We start from the raw sequence: 17116 nt of genomic DNA, 5'->3' as shown, positions 1-17116 counted from the left end.
CAAGGGCGGTCTGCGACCTATCCTGGACCTGTGAGACTTGAATTGCTTCCTAGCAAAACTGAAGTTCTGCATGGTCTCTCTGGCCTCCATCATCCCCTCTCTGGATCTGGGAGACTTGTACACCACCCTCAATCTGAAAGATGCGTACTTTCACATCGCAATCTTCGAGGGACACAGACGCTTCCTCCAGTTTACGGTAGGTCCCAACCACTGTTAGTTTGCAGTCCTCCCATTTGGCCTAGCGATAGCACCGCAGGTATTTACCAAGTGCATGTGATTAATGGCTGCTTACCTCAGATGTCGGGGTGTCCAAATCTACCCGTACCTTGACGACTGGCAGGGCAGCTGCAGGTCCCAGGTCCAAAGGGATGTTGCGATGCTGTTAGCCACTTGCCGTCGACTCAGCCTGTTGGTGAACGACAAAAAATCCACGTTAGTTCCCAGTACAGAGGCTAGAGTTCATCGGAGCAGTGCTCGACTCGACCTGCACCAGGGCATTCCTGCTGCTGGAGAGATTAGGGCACTGACGGACCTCATCGCGGAAGTGTCCACGTTTCTCCTAACCACAGCCAGGGTTTGCCTGCACTTCCTAAGGGCAAATGGCAGCTTGCACATATGTTGTGTGCCACGCCAGGCTCCGGATGCGACCCCTGCAGCAATGGCTGGCGACTGTCTACTCCCAGTCCAGGGACCACCTGGAAAAGATCTTTACCTTCCCCGGGGCGGTACTTACCTCACTGCGATGGTGGACCGACCCCAGGAAAGTCCTGGAAGGAGTTCCCTTCATCAGCACTCCTCACTCACTCAAGTTGGTTTCAGACACCTCGGCACTCTCTAGACCCAGGGTGTGTGGTCCCCAAAGGAAATGACACTACACATAAACATCAAAGAGCTCAGGGCGGTGTGCAGACTGTGCACGGTCTTCCTACCTCACCTGTCAGGCAGAGTGGTCAGAGTCTTGACCGACAACTTAGCCTCGATGATCTACATCAACAGACAGGGTGGAGTGCAATCCTCGGCCCTCTGCCAAGAGGCACTCCATCTCTGGGGCTGCTGCATCGACCATGGAATCCACCTAGAAGCGTGTCACTTTCCGGGTGCCAAGAAGATGCTAGCAGATCACCTAAGCAGGGACTTCTCCTCTCACCATGAGTGGGTGCTCCACCCAGAGGTGATCGGCATGAATTTCCAGAGGTGGGGAACTCCCCAAGTGGCAGAACAGGAGGTGCCACAGGTTTTGCTTCAGACAGGGTCTGGGCAAGGGCTCCCTCTCTGACACCTTCCTCCTGCCATGGACAGGAAGCCTGATGTACACGTTCCCTCCAATTCTGCTCATCAGCAAGGCCCTAGCGAAAATCAAGAGATACAAGGCTCAGGTTATCATGATCACCTCGGCATGGCCTCGCCAGCACTGGTTTGGGACGCTATCGAGCCTGGCAGCGAACCCTCCGTGGCTCCTGTTGAACCGACTGGATCTGCCGTCACAGGATCTCAGTCGACTCTTGCACCCCAACCTCACGTCCCTCCACCTCACTGCATGGAAGTTGCGTGGCTGAACCCTTAGGAACGAGCCTGTTCGGAAGGGGTCCAGAAGGTCCTCCTCGAGAGTAGAAAGCCCTCGACTACACAGACTTACCTGGCAAAGTGGACGAGGTTCTCCCACTGGGCAGCCAAACGGGGCCTCTCCCCTTCGCATTCTGCAGTACAGTCGATCTTAGACTACCTGTTTCAGGTTCCTCAGAGGTCTTTTTTCATAAGTTTGGTCCCCGGTTCCTCAGTGGGATCTCAGCTTGGTTCTGTCTAGGCTCACGGGCCTGTCCTTTGAGCCTTTGGCCTCGTGCTACCATCTCACCTACCGTGGAAGGTAGCTTTCCTGGTGGCAGTGATGTCGGCGAGGCGAGTCTCTGAGATACAAGCCTTGACCTCAGAACCACTGTACATGGTCTTCTATAAGGACACGGTTCCGCTCTGGCCCCACCCAGCCTTCCTTCCCAAGGTAGTGTCTACTTTCTACATGAGCCAGAACATCTTCCTTCTGGTCTTCTGCCCTAAGCCCCATGAGACTAGTGAAGAGAGGCGCCTTCACTCTTTGGATGTAAGAAGGGCCCTGGCTTTCTACCTGGATCGGACAAAGCCTTACCATAAGTCGACTCAACTTCTTATCTCTACAGCTGATAGGATGAAGGGCCTTCCGGTGTCCATGCAGAGGATTTCTAACTGATCACCTCTTGCATTTGGACCTGATATGGGTTGGCGAGAGTCCCTCTGCCGCTAATTGTCAGAGCCCACTCGACCAGAGCGCAGGCATCTTCGGCAGCCTTCCTGGCACACTTCCTGATCCAGGACATTTGTAAAGCCGCAATGTGGTCCTTGGTGCACACGTTCATGGCCCACTATGCCATCCCTCAGCAGGCCAGGGACAACGCTGGGTTCGGCAGAGCTGTGTTACAATCTACTCTATCCACCTCTGAGGGATACTGCTTTGGAGTCATCTAAGTTGAATGGTGTTAGCCCACTGTCCCTGAGCTAGCACACAGGTTGCTGAGAGTCCCAATTATGGTGAGTTCACGGGGGGTGGGGGGAGCCAGCAGCACTATATCTATCACAGCATGTGTGCGCCACTCCAGGGGGCGCTGGAGCTGGTCCTTTATGGATACTGCTGCAGGAAAAATTTCCGACACCGGGGCATGTGGCGAGCAAACACACCCAAGTTGAATGGACAAGAGCAAAACACCTCAAAGAACACCAGTTCTGGAAAAAGGTAACTGTCTTTTCTTGTGTCTTGCTTACAACACTTCTGCTAATACATCCCAGAATGATGTTTGCTTTTTTTGCAACATTGTTACACTGTTGACTCATATTTAGTTTGTGATCCACTAGGACCCCCAGATTCCTTTCCACAGTACTCCTTCTTGTGCAGTCATTTCCCATTTTGTATGTGTGCAACTAATTGTCCTTCTTGACGGGAGTACTTTGCATTTGTCTTTATTGATTTTCATCCTATTTACTTCAGACCATTTCTCCAGTTTGTCAAGATCATTTTGAATTATAATCCTATCCTCCAAAGCACTTGCAACCCCTCCCAGCTTGGTATCATCCGCAAACTTTACCATTTACTTTACTTTTGAAGAAAACTCAGACATTCCTACTTGAGATAAGCTTTTAAAGGAAAGTCTTACAATAGATATATTTCATATTAGGTGGGGGATCCAATTGTTCACTTGGTGTTTGGTGTACTGATGACATTCAGACTAATTTTTGCAGTTTTATTGTTTGTCAGTGTTTTGAGATGCATTTTGTATTAAATGGAAATGAAAGGCATGTGTGTGTGTGTGTGTGTGTGTGTATATGTATACATATATGGAATCATAGAATATTAGAGTTGGAAGAGACCTCAGGAGGTCATGTAGTCCAATCCCCTGCTCAAAGCAGGACCAAAACCAACTAAATCATCCCAGTCAGGGCTTTGTCAAGCCGGGCCTTAAAAACCTCTAAGGATGGAGATTCCACCACCTCCCTAGGTAACCCAGTCCAGTGCTTCACCACCCTCCTAGTGAAATAGTGTTTCCTAATATCCAACCTAGACCTCCCCCACTGCAGCTTGAGACCTTTGCTTCTTGTTCTATCTGCCATCACTGAGAACAGCCGAGCTCCATCCTTTTTGGAACCCCCCTTCAGGTAGTTGAAGGCCACTATTAAATCCCCCCTCACTCTTCTGCAGACTAAATAAGCCCAGTTCCCTCAGCCTCTCTCTGTAAGTCATGTGCCCCAACCCCCTAATCATTTTAGTTGCCCTCCGCTGGACTCTATCCAATTTGTCCACATCCCTTCTGTAGTGGTGGGTGTGGGGGGCGGGGGCAAAACTGGACACAATACTTGAGGTGTGGCTTCACCAATGCCGAATAGAGGGGAATAATCACTTCCCTCGATCTGCTGGCAATGCTTCTACTAATACAGCCCAATATGCTGTTGGCCTTCTTGGCAACAAGGGCACACTGCTGACTCATATCCAGCTTCTCATCCACTGTAATCCCCAGGTCCTTCTCTGCAGAACTGCTGCTTAGCCAGTCGGTCCCAACCTGTAGCGGTGCATGGGATTCTTCCTTCCTAAGTGCAGGACTCTGCACTTGTCTTTGTTGAACCTCATCTGATTTCTTTTGGCCCAATCCTCCAATTTGTCTAGGTCACTCTGGACCCTATCCCTACCCTCCAGCATATCTACCTTTCCCCACAGCTTAGTATCATCTGCAAACATGCTGAGGGTGCAGTTCATCCCATCATCCAGATCACTAATAAAGGTGTTGAACAAAACCAGCCCCAGGGGCACTCTGCTTGAGACCAGCTGACAACTAGACATCAAGCCATTGATCACTACCCGTTAAGCCCGACAATCTAGCCAGCTTTCTATCCACCTTATAGTCCATTCATCCAATCCATACTTCTTTAGCTTGCTGGCATGAATACTGTGGGAGATCGTATCAAAAGCTTTGCTAAAGTCAAGATATATCACATCCACCACTTTCCCCATGTCCCGAGAGCCAGTTATCTCATCATAGAAGGCAATCAGGTTGGTCAGGCATGACTTGCCCTTGGTGAATCCATGTTGATTGTTCCTGATCAACTTCCTCTCCTCCAAGTGCTTCAAAATGGATTCCTTGAGGACCTGCTCCATGATTTTGCCGGGGACTGAAGTGAGGCTGACTGGTCTGTAGTTCCCTGGGTTCTCTTTCTTCCCTTTTTTAAATATGGGCACTATATTTGCCTCTTTCCAATCGTCCGGGACCTCCCTGATCACCACGAATTTTCAAAAATAATGGCCAATGGCTCTGCAATTACATCAGCCAACTCCCTCAGCACCCTTGGATGCATTAGATCTGGACCTATGGACTTGTGCATGTCCAGTTTTTCTAAACTTGTTCTTTCACCACTGAGGGCTGCTCACCTTCTCCCCATACTGTGTTGCCCAATGCAGCAGTCTGGGAGCTGACCTAGTCTGTGAAGACCGAGGCAAAAAAAAAAAATTGAGTACTTCAGCTTTTTCCACATCATCTGTCACTAGGTTGCCTCCCCCATTCAGTAAAGGTCCCACATTTTCCCTGACCACCTTCTTGTTGCTAACATACCTGTAGAAACCCTTATTGTTACCTTTCACATCCCTTGCTAGCTGCAACTCCAGTTGTACCTTGGCCTTCCTGATTACACCCCTGCATACTCTAGCAATATTTTTATACTCCTCTCTAGTCATCTGTCCAAATTTCCACTTCCTGTAAGTTTCCTTTTTTTAGTTTAAGCTCACCGAAGATTTCACTGTTAATCCAAGCTGGTCGCCTGCCATATTTGCTATTCTTTCTGCACATCGGGATAGTTTGTTCCTGTGCCCTCAATAAGGCTTCTTTAAAATACAGCCAGCTATCCTGGACTCCTTGCCCCCTCATATTAGCCTCCCAGGGGATGCCCATCAGTTCCCTAAGGGAGTCTAAGACTGCTTTTCTGAAGTCCAGGGTCCATATTTTGCTACGCTCCTTTCTTCCTTTTGTCAGGATCCTGAACTCAACCATCTCATGGTCACTGCTGCCTAAGTTGCCACTCACTTCTTCCCTGTTTGTGAGCAGCAGGTCAAGAGGAGCACAGCCGCTAGTTGGTTCCTCCAGCACTTGTACCAGGAAGTTGTCCCCAACTCTCCAGAAACTTCCTGGAATGTCTGTGCACTGCTATATTGCTCTCTTAGCAGATGTTAGGGTGACTGAAGTCACCCATTAGAATCAGGGCTTGTGATCTGGGAACTTCAGTTGTCCAAAGAAAGCCTCATCTACCTCATCCCAATACAGGCTGCTAGCTTCTCATCTTTGAATAAGTGTGAATTTTTAATTAGTTTGTGGTGGTATCCTAGTTTTCATTTGTACAAATCACTGTCCATGCAGTTTACTGGACTAATCTTTGCAGTCTTGAGATAATCAGGATGTTGAAAGGAGACCTGAGGTTCATTGGCAGAGCTGTGCTAGGGAAGCTTGGACAGACCTGCACCACTACAGTTGAGGAGACAAGACCAGACTTGTCACTTGCCAAGGAAGATGTTTGACTCCCCATTCAGGAACACGGGACTAGCACCTTGGCCAAGCTTTTACACCAAAAGCTACTAGAACTGTTTTACAGCTCTTGGGAGAGAGTTCTGCAGCATATTCAGTATCCCAAGGAAAAACCCTGGTACACATTAGAACCTGCCAGAGCTGTTATGATCCACCTGGCAAGAACTCTGGAATCTAGGGCTCTTTGTTCTGACTCTCCCAAGAGCAAGAGAGTGGCTAAAGTATAGCATTAAATAGGAGCATAAAGCTATTTGTAAGTAGGGTGACCAGATGTCCCAATTTTATAGGGACAGTCCCAATTTTGGGGTCTTTTTCTTACATAGGGTCCTATTACCCCCCACCCCCTGTCCTGATTTTTCACATTTGCTGTCTGGTCACCCTATTTGTAAGCAACATGATTTACTTCAGCACCTAGAACAGTGGGGCCCAACCTTTAGACAGTACTGCAATATAAATGTAAATAACAGAATGATCTTCCCTGTAAGATTTTTCTCTATGTGATGGGCAGAAAAGCCGTTCATATCCTAAAAAAAAAATCTGCAAGGCAGCAGTTTGCTCATCTTGTCACTCATTTGCTAGACACTAGGTGAAGCAGATGGACATTGCTTTTGGTAGGAGGGTCTTGGATACTGTGGTAGCACCATGAGCCTTTGAAAGCTATTGCACACCTGGATTTGGGAGGATGGGGAAGAGGAAAGGAGGAAGAGATCATTTTGCTATCCTAAGGATTTCTCTTCTGTGACTATACAATGCTCTTCATTCTAACCCACCCTATACTTATAAGGACAAAGTCACTATGCTCAGTAGATGGCTTTAATCAGGAGAAGCTAATGATTAGTTAGTTATCTGATAAAGTAAAGCTATTTTTCCCACTTTAAAGCATACAGACCGGATTATGTTTCCAAGTGAGCAGTCCAGCCTCCTTCCTTGTGATTGAGAAGTCTAGTTTTGTAGAAAAAGATAAATGATGAGGTATTAATTTTACCCATCCATCATTATCATAAGTACAAAGTTCTTAAGAGGCTTATGATGGGTGGGGAGAGAAAGTTTGAGGCAAAAAGGTAGAGATTGGGATTAGTCGCAACTGATGTGTGTTATTGATATAATTCTTTTGGAATATAACATTTCTTGACACATTTAAAGTTTCGATTGCCTTAGATAAGTTACCTCCAGTATTGCTGTGTTCCTGGATATATTTAGTATGAAGTATAACGATGATTACAAGTTCTGAGGTAATGTTACCTAAAGCAAAAGGCTTTTAATGGCAACCGCTGTACGCTGGTCTTGTGCAATAAACTGAGCATCAGGAAAATTAAGGTTAGCTTATCTATACCCAAATGTAGAGAGAGGTGGACATAAGTCTTGAAACCTGGCAAGATACAAACCCCAGTTGTTTAAGAATCTGACCTATATTACAATGTATTTTGTCTAAGGCAGTGGTTCTCAAACTATTTTTTTCGAGGACCACTTGAAAATTGCTTAGGGTCTCAGCAGACCACTTAATGATATTTCCAAATATTGTTTGTACCATTAACTAACTATTGTAAAGCACTTTGGATAAAATTGCTATATAAAAAAAATCTTAATAATAATAAAGATTTTTTTGTTCTACAAATAAAAGCACACAACAACTCATATTTTAATATCAGTCGTCTTATCTTTCTAATGCGATGGATGTGCCCTTTCTCCCCCGCTGCGGCAGCCCCCAAGCTGGGGCTGGGAAGTCTCTCCCCTGCCACAGCAGTCAGAGAGCTGAGGCTGGGAAGTCTCTCCCCTGCCACAGCAGTCAGAGAGCTGAGGCTGGGAAGGAGGGCCGTCTCCCCCAGCAGCCCTGGAGCTGGGGAAAGTCGCCTCTTTCTCTGGCCACTACAGCCCTGCTCGTCCCAAATTCCCTCCACCCCCTCTTCTCACTCCACTGCCCCCTCCCACCTACCCCCTATTTCCCCCCCAAGGCCACCACCTCACCTTACATGTGCATCTTCTCCAGGGTCCAGGCATCTAATTAGTGGAGCCACACCTGCACGGCTCCACTAATTAGGTGGGCGACCCTTCATTCTCTTGTGTGCGGCCGCCCACCTTAGAGGGAACTATCTGTGAACCACTTGCACGGAGCTCGCAGACCACCGGTGGTCCATGGACCACAGTTTGAGAATCTCTGGTCTAAGGCCAATTTTAGACGAGATAAAGATAGTGCTGACCATTTCAGTGTAATCTTTCAGTATAATACAATATGTGGCATCAAAACCACATACGGTAGTACTGTGCTCTACATGTGTTGTTGTAACAGTTTGACTGCTGCGCACTGCCCTCCATGTGGTTTATTACTGCACATGGGTGGGGTTGGGTGTATAAAATCCTCTGATTTAGACAAATATATCATTGCTGTAGAAGGCTTTCGAAAAGAGAGTTTAAGGGCACTTTTTGTAAATGGGTTCCGACAGTTGTGTAAACAAGCTTCTATTAATGTTCACTTTACATCACTGTAAATAGTAATGTAAGTTTAAGCGTAAATTGTCAGTGTACATTATGTAAATAATGGTAAAAGCTTGGTTTGCACACATTTTCATAGCACTTATGGTTTAAATAAAGTACACTAACCGCTCACATGTAAAGTATAGTAAGTGACATTTGTCAGGAGTGAGATCTGCCTTAGCAGAAAAAGTGAACATGTGACAGAGAGAGGCTCATTACCTACTTAGAATTCATGATCCTTCTCTGAGAGAACTGGCACATGCATGATATTTCCTTAGAAATAAAAAGTTTGTTATCCATCCCCTTGGGCCCTGAGATTTGGATACATCAGCATACATGTTAGCCAAGCAAAATATACCACAGACTTCCCCACAATGAGGAAGACTCTCAGCAGGGTCATTATCAGCTAGTCAGGATTTACCATCTCCTTTGTGCCAGCACAGGGAATTTTCCAGTATGAAGGACCAGTGGTATCAGACAATCACCATCAAGGTAAACTCCTTACCCAGGTGAAATGGGAGTATTTGTGAAATTTATAAAATATTCTTTCATAAACAAAGCCAATATGCATATAGATAGGCTTAATTACAAACTGGGTGGAACCTCAAAATGTCAGTCTCTCTTCACATATATTGAATTACTGGAATCGGTCCCTCTTAGTGCAGTACCAGTTTTCTCACTGCTCTTTCAAGCATCAATTTTTCCCCTGGTTCGTGGTCTGGAATCATGTCTGCACTTCTCTCTGCTTTCAGCATTACTGAAGGACATTTTTCCTGGACTGTCTCCAGACCAGCCTGAGTTATGTTCCGGCAGAAATCCACATGGAGGGTTTGTAAAGAGGTCCCATAGAGGGTCACAGCTTCCAGAGTCCGGTCAGTGATCCGCACACAGTTTTCCAGTTTAAGTATCTTGAGGTTTGGGCAGCTCTTGAGAAGCAACAACAGGTAATCATCTGTGACATGGCCACATCCAGAAAGGGTCAGGGACAGCAAGTTTGGGCACCTGAAAACATGGTCATTGTATGTGAGACAGAAGAATAAGGTGTAGAATCCGCAAAAGCAATTCCCACTTAAAGATTCCCCAAATCAAGTTCTGAAAAGCAATGCAAAGCAAGCTCTTCCAGCAATGGTCTGGGAAACAAGACATTTGGGTTATAAATCCTGAATCTACCACTGACTTGCTGGGCAATCTCACAGAAGTCACTTGACTTCTCTCTGCCTCGGCCCATCTATTCAGGTCAACAACAACCTCTGAACCCTGTTCCTAGTGCCCTCGCACATTAGGGAATTCCAGCATCAGGGCCTGGACAGAGATTTTAATGGATACCTGCTCTGAAAGGACTTTGGTTGGCTGATAATAGCAAGAGGGAAGGAGCTGGCTTGGCCCTTCCTGGAAGATAAGTATTGTGACTGCAACTCAGAGAGAGAAATGGTCATCCCCCAGAATTAAGGAGCAGGGATAAATATAGACTGATATTAAGTTGGGGCCAACTTAACTGAGTAATTCATTAGATTTGATCAAAACTGCTTGGTTTTACTTAATATGTACACATCAGTTATCCTCTCCAGTAGCCACAATATTGAACCACCTGCACATATTAACACACACTCCACAAAGGGAGGAAAGGAGCACAGAGTACTTTTGCTTTTAAACTACTGCATAACAGATAAAAGTCAAGGTCTAATAATTAGATGTATGGAATCCACTCTCCTAATAAGTTTCATTTAAACCCTGCCCAGAGTCAAATGCAGAATCTTCTGAGGACACTTGTGCCAAATGCTAACAAAAAGGATCAGTGTCATTGTTCCTGTTTCCCTTCTATTAGCTCTAGAGTGACTTGTGCTAAATGTATGTAAAAACTGGCAGGACTGGTAGCTTCAGGATCAGAAGTTGATGGGAGATCTGGACTCTTTGCAGACATACAACCCTTCCATCCGAAATGATTTTTGACAGCTTCCTCAGGGAAGCAGTTTTAAAAGCACTGGTTTTACTATCTAATTTATTCAACTAAATCAGTTTTGAGATGGAGCTCCTATAGGATTGTTTGGATGGAATCTGACTACAGAAGTGCTTAATGCAACTTCTGATGGGATTGATATGCAATTCTGCAGCCAAAGTGGATGCTGTTGGAATCTCTGGAATTGAAGAATACACACCCGCACCATTTCCCGCTCCCATTCTCAACAATCATTTTGCTAATTAAAACCAAATAACTGGAAACGTTTCTTTAAAACTAGTTCTATCACAGTTACTTTTGTGATACAGGTACAGCCTTAGATATACATGGCTTGAAGAGAGCCACCACTTCCAACTCTGCCTGCCTCTGCGAAGAAAAAAAAAAAGTAATCAGTCTAGACTCTACCGTCATCCATTTGATTCCCTGTTGCTCTGACCATCTTTTGCACTTGGCCAACAGGTGTTTATATACAATACAAATTCAGAACTAGTGCAAGCTAAAAGGCCGCAAATATTAAAGTATTTCTAGCTCTCACGTTCTCTTTCTTGTCCCATTGGTCACTTAGAACTGCAGACTCTGCAGCATAAGCTCACAGTTTAAGGTGCAGGTGGTAGAAATCTTAGTTTTTAATTCCAGATCTAATCTAGCAGCAGCAATTTTCTGTTGTTGCTAAACTGTACAAGAAATGGCTGTGCCTCCGCATCGTTTGCTCTTCTGATTGGTGTTACTTTTGTCTTTGTAATTTACTTTAGCTAGCACAGCTCAAAGCTGCTGATGCAGTTGATTTGCACTGACGTCTGCTTTTCCTCACCGTACTGTCTCCTTGTCTGTATGACCTCCAAAGTAGTTTATATAAAGCTCAGAAATATATTTATAATCACTCAACCTCAGCATAGATAACATGGGCATCATCATTTTACAGAGAAATAAAGTTAGGCTGCTCTAACACAGAATAAAATGATGTAAACCTTAGATCCATCTACCTTCACATGTAGCTGCCTGTTACTTGTGAGGAAAAGTGGAATTTGAGCTTACCAACATGTTTAGGGAGATGCCAGTTTTATTCATAAAAAAGAATCCCCCTCTCTTAGAGATTCAATCTCTTGCTCCATTTCTGAGGATATTTTTGTCCTGCGCAGAACGGTGTTATTAAATAGTTCCTTAGTCACATTTTTTTAGCATGCATTGTCACTACTACCCTGGGAATGTCACATGCATTCGTCAAGCAAATGAGGGCTGAGGGAAGCCCAGTAAAATTCAACAGAAAAATGCACTACGTTTTCACTAAAACCAATTTCTTATGTGATGCTAAAACTAAATAATGGTGCTCCAAAGCCAGAATGTTTTGGTATTCAGTGTTCTGTTCCAGAAAGGATGTGTAAACAGTTAAAAGCTTCAATGCTTTCAATTTAATGACCTTAAACTTTACATTAGATGTAAAATTTCACACCCCAAGAACATACCTGTTGCAAACTTGTATTAAAAAATCATTGACAGCATTTTCATGCTTACGACAGATGTCTTTCTGGAATGTGTTTTTCATCCAGTCCTCAATGTTACACACCTTGACTCTGCTTGAATGCCAGCAGATAGACAGGTACCTTAAAGCTGGTCCCAAGAGAAAATTATCCTTCTTTAGTTCCACAGGAGAATGGAAATTCAGTACAGGCCACAGAAAAGGATCCTGAAACACTTCTAGCAATTTGTGACATGTCTTGGCTAAACTCTTTCTACTGTTTTTGTCCAGGAAAGAAAATAGGTGCAAAAGGCATTCCCGATTAAGCTGGGTTATATGCATAGCCCGTGCAGAGCCGTGCTCTTAGGAAAGAGGATCGTATATTCTGGCAGGGTGGACTAACAGCAATCCTGGAGGGGCCTGACCAGCCTCAGAATCACCACTGGGCTGTTGAACATATAAGGTTGTGGAATGGTGTTTATTTTTGGCCAACAACTGGTGCAGGAGTTAAAAAAAAAAAAAAAAAAAAAAAAGCAGCAGCTCAGAGTCCCACGTGCACCAGGCTGTTGCTCCATTTCTCGTCCAGGGGAATGGACTGGCCAAGTAGGAAAGAAGCAATTGAGTTAAATCAAATGTCTCCTTAAAAGGAATTATTTTCCTTTTGTCAATCCTGATGTTTAGCAAAGGGCTTGAGGCAGTTTAAATGAACGCCTAGTAGCCACAGCTGCAAAGGAAAAGCTGTGCAGGCCTCTGCTTTGGGGGAAAACCATGATATTCTCAACACTATTGTTTTAGCCTTGTTAGAAAATACTGACTATTCTAGGGGGTCTTGCTTATACCCTAACAGGCCCAAGGATCAAGTCATGTATTATTGATGATGGGATTTAAAAATACCTTGAACTAGATGTGGTGTTCAATAAGCATATAGTAAAACACACTTGAGCCAAGCAAATCTTAAGTGATTGGAAACATGTATTTAGTGTGAAGCTCTAAACCAAGCCGGCACACTGATAGCTTTAAATACATCAAAGGGTTTTAAGGTTTCCATTTACCTGAATTGAGCACCAGTGTAATTTCCTGCTGCCACTTTAATGATTAAATGCCATTGCCTGTTGTAACTGTTATATTTCCTATCACAGCAAGATCAGAACAGCAGTTCTCAAAAGTGGGCTTTTAGAGAGGGAGTCCCCATGACTTATCCTACATGGATGTATTCATGACCCTGATGTAAAACTTACCTTGAAGAGAACTACAGAAAATGTCTGCAGTTCTCTCAGGTTCATGCCTGTCCTGCTGGCCATTCTCAAGCTGGTGAATTAGCCACTTTCTTGCTGAGACATTGCATTTTAAGATACAGAATTTGTGATTTAGCCATGTTATAGGGTAAGTAAATTGTTCTGAACACCTCCAGTCACTTGTTATTAGTCTCCATTAAAATAAGTAAGTTAAAAAGTTTTATCATCTTTATAACCATGACAGAAAGATAGGGTTACCATATTTGGTGCCTCCAAATGGAGGACACTCCACGGGGCCCCGGCCCCGCCCCCAGCCCCGCCCACACCCCCTCCCCAACTCCGCCCCCTCCCCAAAGTCTCCGCCCCCTCCCCTGCTTCCCGCGAATATTAAATTCGCGGGAAGCCTGAAGCTGGTAAGGGGGGGTGTGGGGGGAAGCAGGCGCGGCCCAGGCTGGCCCCCCGGTGGCGCCAGCCTGGGTCGGCTCGGGCCCTGGGGTGCCAGCCCCGGCCGACCACCCCCAGCCCGCCCAGCACTGCCGGCCCCCGGCGGCCCAGCGCACCCCCCCCGCTATCCCGGACCGGCTCCCGGCCCAGCTCGCGGCCCGGCGCACCGCCCGGCACCGCGCCCCCGGCTCCCCGCCCGGCCCCGCGCCTGGCCCGGCACCATGCCCCCGGCCCCGCGACCCCGGCCCGGCCAAAGAGGCCCCGCCCGAGCCCTCCATCCCTCCCTCCCGATTTTCCTGGACATGCCCGGCTTTTGGGGATTTCCCCCCGGACGGGGATTTGAACCCCCAAAAGCCGGACATGTCCGGGAAAATCCGGACGTATGGTAACCCTAAGAAAGAAAACTTTACTAAGCCCTTTCCAAAGACACTGTAGCAATTTTTGCCTGAGTTAATGAATCTAGTGTCTAGATTGTTTTCCATCTCATTAATGGAATAATACATCCTTGATATTTTTATGCTTTTTGTCTTTGGTTTGTATGTGGCAATTAACAGATGAATATTAATGTATCTTGTGAGGTAATGGGATAAATTACTCAGCCTGGCTTCAGCCTATGCTCCTCAACACCACTAAACTGCTTAAGCTGTTGCTAGTGCCCTTGATCTAGGCATGGGAGAAGTAGACTGTTTGAAAGTGGAAAAAAGTACTGTAAAAATATAAAGCGGTAGTTAGGTGATGTCTAATCTCTGACAACAAAAAGTCTGGGGTTGGGTTTGCAGTTGGTACTAGGCAGCAACAGCACCCTCACTCTAAGGTGTGACCCAGCCTTTACTTCAGTAGATTTTAAACAAGAACTTTTTCACTTGTATAGCACAGAAGGTATTTGAAAAGAGGAACAGAGGGAAGCAGTGTGATTACACACAATTGTAGCTGTTGATATTGTAATAGGATTTTTTCTTCTATGTCTCTCTGAATGCAGGATTGTTCCTTTCAGGGTATTTATAAGTACATGGGCCAGTTGGCTTTTAAAAACATCCAGCACTGGAGCCTCTTCCCCCTTCGTTTAGGAGACTTTCCCAGCACAAAATGAATGAGGCTGTGTTAAGGTTTTCCTGCTAGTCATCAGAAATGTCCTTACATTACTTCTGCTAATTTTTTTGCCTCCTTGGAGTTTGCCCACAAATAATTGGAGGCCATTATGTAAGTTATTAAGCCTTTTTGTTCCAAAAGCACTAAGTGAACACCTAGCTACTGAAACAATGGAGAAAAGGCCTATGTGTGGTAGCATTGTTCATGCATTATCCCCCATAAGGGTCTGCATGCAGGGTAGAAAGTGGTGCATGAAAATAACAGCTCTACCAGCAGAAGGGGCTTAGGTCTCCACATCTCTGATAGTGGAGGGGCTGCAGCAAAAATGGTCTAACTCATTAGTGCACCATTGCTAAATGTGGTGGTAATTAAGCAGGCACCAGCTCCAAGCCACTGTTGGCTTGAACAAAAAGATTGTGGGAAGATAATATCTATGGTTGGATTTGGAAAGGAAGATACTCAACAGAGACCCAATGACCAATCACTAACTGGGAGGCCCTGTAGTGCCACTTCCATTTACAATATTTTTCCAGCAACGATTTGTTAGCAAAGGCATTTTGAGCCTCTCGTGGAGACCAATCTAACACATGATTTTGTAAAGTGTCCTCCTGAATTACTGCAGTGCTCACAGGACAGAAGTGAAATTTGAAAAACAGGTAGCTGGTAAGACTGTTTTCAGTGGCAAGACCATAGAAAAGAACTAAATATATTGTGGAATTTGATACTAAAGATGGCAATTTTGCATAGCTAGCTGAATCTCAATCCATTATAAATTACTTATTCTCCTCTAACATAGCTATGCTAAACCTAAATTGTCCGTTTGCACAGGGTTTAATAGGCACTAATAACTTCTGGTATTTGAGTACAATCAGTAATTAAGTAATATGGCTACAGTTACACTTTGAATTGAGCTTAGTTGCATTTAACACCTTCCTTCTTTCCCTAGAGGCACCTTGAAATTGTCTCTTTCTGTCAGGATCTTTCAAGACTTAGGCTATGGATTTCAATCTGTTCTTAAGCCTTGTCTACACCCCCCTCTTCATCCGACTAGTGCTGTCTACATCTGGGGTTAAGTTGGCATGGAGGGGTGTGGAATTTTCACGTAAGTGCTGTGGGAGGGTGACAACTTTTAGCATAGGCCAGGCCTCAAACAGTTATTGTGCCTCATGCACTGGGCTTCCTGTTGTGTGTGTATATTAAAGACAATAGCTTGAGGAAGGAACAACTTGGGGGTGACAGTGGCCTCTTCACAAGGAATTGTTAATTTCTATTGTAAAGCTAAAGTATTTGTATATAATTCCTGTTTCGTAGCATGAGGCAGTTGCTCAGGGTGGATGAGAAGGGGTCTTTCCCCCAGTAACTAGTAAGAGGCATTTCAAAACAAGAGGCTGTGATATCTTTGCCACCTATTCTGTAGTTTTACAGCAACAGTAGTGAAGGAAAGGGGGGAGGATTGTTGCCCCACCCACTGCTTTTACTTGTGAACAAACAGCCCCTGCTGATAAAGGGTTTTTGCTTTTGTGATCACTCTGTGCAGAACTTTATACGGTCAGGGCTATGCACAGGGTGTATTACTTTTGGTATAAATGTATATGCCCGGTGGAAGTTAAGTGCACTGTAAACATGCCAGATCCCAAGTAAGTCAGAGGCTAAATAGCAAATAGACGGATCTAAAGAAGTTTTGAAAAAATGCTTTTGGCATCAGCTATTTTTCAGGAGGTAAAGAAGCTGATTCTATTGCCCCTGCACAAGATTCTAAAACGCTGTTTTACTCACACCAAGTAGTAATATGCTGAGAACCTGGGGCAGGATAGGAAGTTTTTCACATTCTAAAGAGAGCCTTTAATGGCACATTTTCCATAAAAACATTTTATGATTGAGTTGTTACTTGCATTCACCCCATTAATGCACAGTCAGTGGTCCTCACAGAAACTTACACATTCATGGTAAACAATTACATCTATGGCACTACAGTACTTGATATTCTAAAACACAATGGAACGAGAGTTTTCAAGGTGCTGATTACCTCATTAGTAAGACACAGACACATCAGTAATGAAACAGCATTAGGCAAACTTTTGAACAAGTCTCATGCTTTCCATCCATCTTACAAATGGCTTTCTGCTTTTGATACAGGTCCACACTGCCCTGCACCATCAAGAAAAAGATTTAAACTCACTCCACATGACATCAGTGATCACTAGGAAAAGCACCTTCTGAATGTACTCCTTGTAGGAGCTCACCACCATACTGTATGGGATCAATCACCATGCAATCTGCTGAAGCAGGACTGAACAACTGGGAATTCCCCCTTTTGTTTTACATAAACTGCATCTCCAGTTGTAGATGCGACTTTAAACAATGAACACCACACCCA

General features: G+C 45.0%; 1 protein-coding gene and 1 long non-coding RNA gene across 2 annotated transcripts; both read right to left on the bottom strand.

Annotated features, from left to right (window-relative positions):
* Positions 1 to 317: 317 nt before the first annotated feature.
* LOC128844281 (uncharacterized) lies at positions 318 to 7955 on the bottom strand. The gene is made up of 3 exons (XR_008446455.1): positions 1637 to 7955; positions 734 to 1346; positions 318 to 406 (listed from the first exon to the last, which is right to left on the bottom strand). It is a non-coding gene; the product is annotated as an uncharacterized LOC128844281 (long non-coding RNA).
* Positions 7956 to 9068: 1113 nt separating this feature from the next.
* FBXL22 (F-box and leucine rich repeat protein 22) lies at positions 9069 to 12378 on the bottom strand. Its single transcript, XM_054041861.1, has 2 exons — positions 11979 to 12378; positions 9069 to 9560 (listed from the first exon to the last, which is right to left on the bottom strand). The coding sequence occupies exons 1-2, from the start codon at positions 12311 to 12313 to the stop codon at positions 9215 to 9217; spliced, it is 681 nt and encodes a 226-aa protein (XP_053897836.1). The 5' UTR covers positions 12314 to 12378; the 3' UTR covers positions 9069 to 9214.
* Between the last annotated feature and the right edge of the window lie 4738 nt (positions 12379 to 17116).

This window comes from Malaclemys terrapin, chromosome 10, assembly GCF_027887155.1.
Source record: "Malaclemys terrapin pileata isolate rMalTer1 chromosome 10, rMalTer1.hap1, whole genome shotgun sequence".
Taxonomy (NCBI): domain Eukaryota; kingdom Metazoa; phylum Chordata; order Testudines; family Emydidae; genus Malaclemys; species Malaclemys terrapin.
Note: the sequence above shows the minus strand (reverse complement) of the source record. Positions and strands in the feature narration are given on the sequence as shown.